General features: G+C 32.8%; 1 protein-coding gene across 20 annotated transcripts in view; it reads right to left on the minus strand.

The window, feature by feature from the left end:
• Positions 1-2,500, minus strand: part of LOC106882312 (uncharacterized) — a 206,134-nt gene that overhangs the window by 154,702 nt on the left and 48,932 nt on the right. For 8 of the 20 annotated variants that reach the window (XM_089345464.1, XM_089345459.1, XM_089345474.1 and 5 more), the window contains 2 exons: positions 1,645-1,716; positions 542-613 (listed from right to left, as the gene is read on the minus strand). The exons of 3 other annotated variants lie outside the window; for them this stretch is intronic. In XM_089345464.1, the coding sequence (XP_089201590.1) occupies positions 542-613; positions 1,645-1,716 (144 nt within the window). The remainder of the gene's footprint in view (positions 1-541; positions 614-1,644; positions 1,717-2,500) is intronic. 9 more of the 20 variants (XM_089345471.1, XM_089345467.1, XM_089345472.1 and 6 more) reach the window with 2 other exon arrangements.

Consider the following 2,500-nt stretch of genomic DNA (forward strand, 5'->3'; position numbering starts at 1 on the left):
ATAAGAAAAGAAGAAGAAGAAGAAGAAGAAGAAGACGAAAAAAAAAGAAGAAAAAGTACAAGAAGAAGTAGAAGAAGAAGACAAAGTAGAAGAAGAAGAAGAAGAAGAAGAAGAAGAAGAAGAAGAAGAAGAAGAAGAAGAAGAAGAATTAGTGTATGAATAATCTACTTCTAAATATACAATTATAAGTGATATTTAAGGATGCTAATTAGCATCGAACTTGTGGTAATCACCGTACATATTAAGCAGATCGTATTACAATCATATGTGAATGCACGACTTCTCATCCAGACGCAAGTGTATGCATGTACAGAAAAGTGTCCTATCAAGTCACACACTTTCCTATATGTCATGTTTCATACTCTCACACTTTCCTATAAGCCATATATCATATTTTCACACTTTCCTATATGACATATATTATACTCCTTAACAGGCATTTACAAATAATGACAGACTGTTGGAGGATCATATTATCAAGTAAATGATATAAAATTATTGCATCAACGATATACTATAAATGAAGACTGATTCAACTTACAGAGATTTTAAACTGGACAGGTTTTGGAAGGTTTCAGCTTTGATTTCATGGAGACCATTATAACCCAAATTCCTGGAAAATAACATTGTGATAAAATGAACTTTTATGGGACAGATTTGTGGCAGTATATAATATATTTCGAGTAAGGACTTGGATTATAGGAGAAACGAAGAATTGATTACTGTTCTGTTGAAGTTGATAATGATGATGATGTCGTTCAAGTTTGTGCAACTTACCGCGGTAGTCTATGGTAATGAATGAATTTGATGATAAAGTGAACTTATTGCGGTAGTCTGTGGCAATGAATGAAGTTAATGATAAGGTTGATGATGAACTTGACAATGTTGACGGCTGAGAAAAAGAATATTGTCGGTAATGATGATGAAGACGAAGAAATTGATAATGAAGGAGAAGAAGATGAAGAAGAATGGTAAGAAGGAGAAAATGAAAGAGTTTAAGGAAATATGAAGATGACGAAAAATAGAAGAGGAACAAGAGGAAGAAGAAGAAGAAGAAGAAGAAGAAGAAGAAGAAGAAGAAGAAGAAGAAGAAGAAGAAGAAAAAGAAGAAGAAGAAGAGGAAGAAGGAGAAGAAGAAGAAGAAAGAGAAGAAGAAGAAAAAGAAGCAGAAGAAATAGAAGAAGAAGAAGAAGAAGAAGAAGAAGAAGAAGAAGAAGAAGAAGAAAAGGAAAAAGAAGAAGAAGAAGAAGAAGAAGGAGAAGAAGAAGAAGAAGAAGAAGAAGAAGAAGAAGAAGAAGAAGAAGAAGAAGACGGCGACGACGACGACGATGAAGAAGAAGAAGAAGAAGAAGAAGATGAAGAAGAAGAAGAGGAAGAAATGAAGTAGAAGAAGAAGGCAACTACTAAAAATGCAACAACAGAAACAATAAAAACAAGGTTTCAAAATTAGTGTATCACTAATCCATTGCTAAGTCTACATCTAGAAGTTTTTTAGTGTTTATGTATAGACAAGTACATTCAGAAACCATAAATACATCTTTAGAGACCAACGTGTGGGAGCGTAATATGATCGATGCGAAGATATTACATATTTAGAATTATATCGTCAATGAAATACTATAAAAGAAGACCGATTTAACTTACAGACTTGTTAAACTGGACAAATGTCGGAAGGCTCCTTCTGCGATATTTTTGATATTGTTCCCGTACAAATACCTGGAAACATAAAATTCAGTTGAATACATTTATGGAACATATTTGTGATAGAATATTAAATAGTAAGAGTAAATAATTAGATGATGGATGAGATGAAAAGTGGATTACAACTATGATTATGTTGATGATGATGATAGTGTTAACGTTAGGTGGCGAGTAGTGACGAATATAACCATGAAACAAAGGAGAGGAATATATGGTGGTTGTGTTAATGACGAAGATGTTATTTTTGCTAATGTTGGGGTTGATGTGGTTAATGTTGATTATTCTGATAATGATGGGGATTTGCATGTTTATAGTGATGATGAACATGATATTGATGTTGATGATGTTGGTAGTGAAGTTTCTGTTGTCGGTGATGATGATAATGATGGTGATATCGATTGTGGAAATGAAGAAGAACAAAAGAGAAACAAGTATATGGAGAAGAATCGGAAGACGAGAGGAAGAATTTCAAACAAAGATGACGGTAATGTAGAAACATTAGTTGAAAAAGAAAGAAAAGAGTAAAACGGAGAAGATGGGAAAGAAGTAGAAGGAGACGAAGACGAAGAAGAAAAAGATGGTGATGATGATGATGATGATGATGACGACGAAGTGGAAGTAGATTAGAGACAAGGCGTAGAAATAGAAATATTAATAATAATAATAATAATAATAATAATAGTAAGAAGAAGAAGAAGAAGAAGAAGAAGAAGAAGAAGAAGAAGAAGAAGAAGAAGAAGAAGAAGAAAAACAAACCCGAAAGAAGAAGTTATGGAAGAAGAAGAAGAAAAGGAATAAT

Source organism: Octopus bimaculoides, chromosome 29 (assembly GCF_046866305.1).
Source record: "Octopus bimaculoides isolate indiv1 chromosome 29, ASM4686630v1, whole genome shotgun sequence".
NCBI classification, from domain to species: domain Eukaryota; kingdom Metazoa; phylum Mollusca; class Cephalopoda; order Octopoda; family Octopodidae; genus Octopus; species Octopus bimaculoides.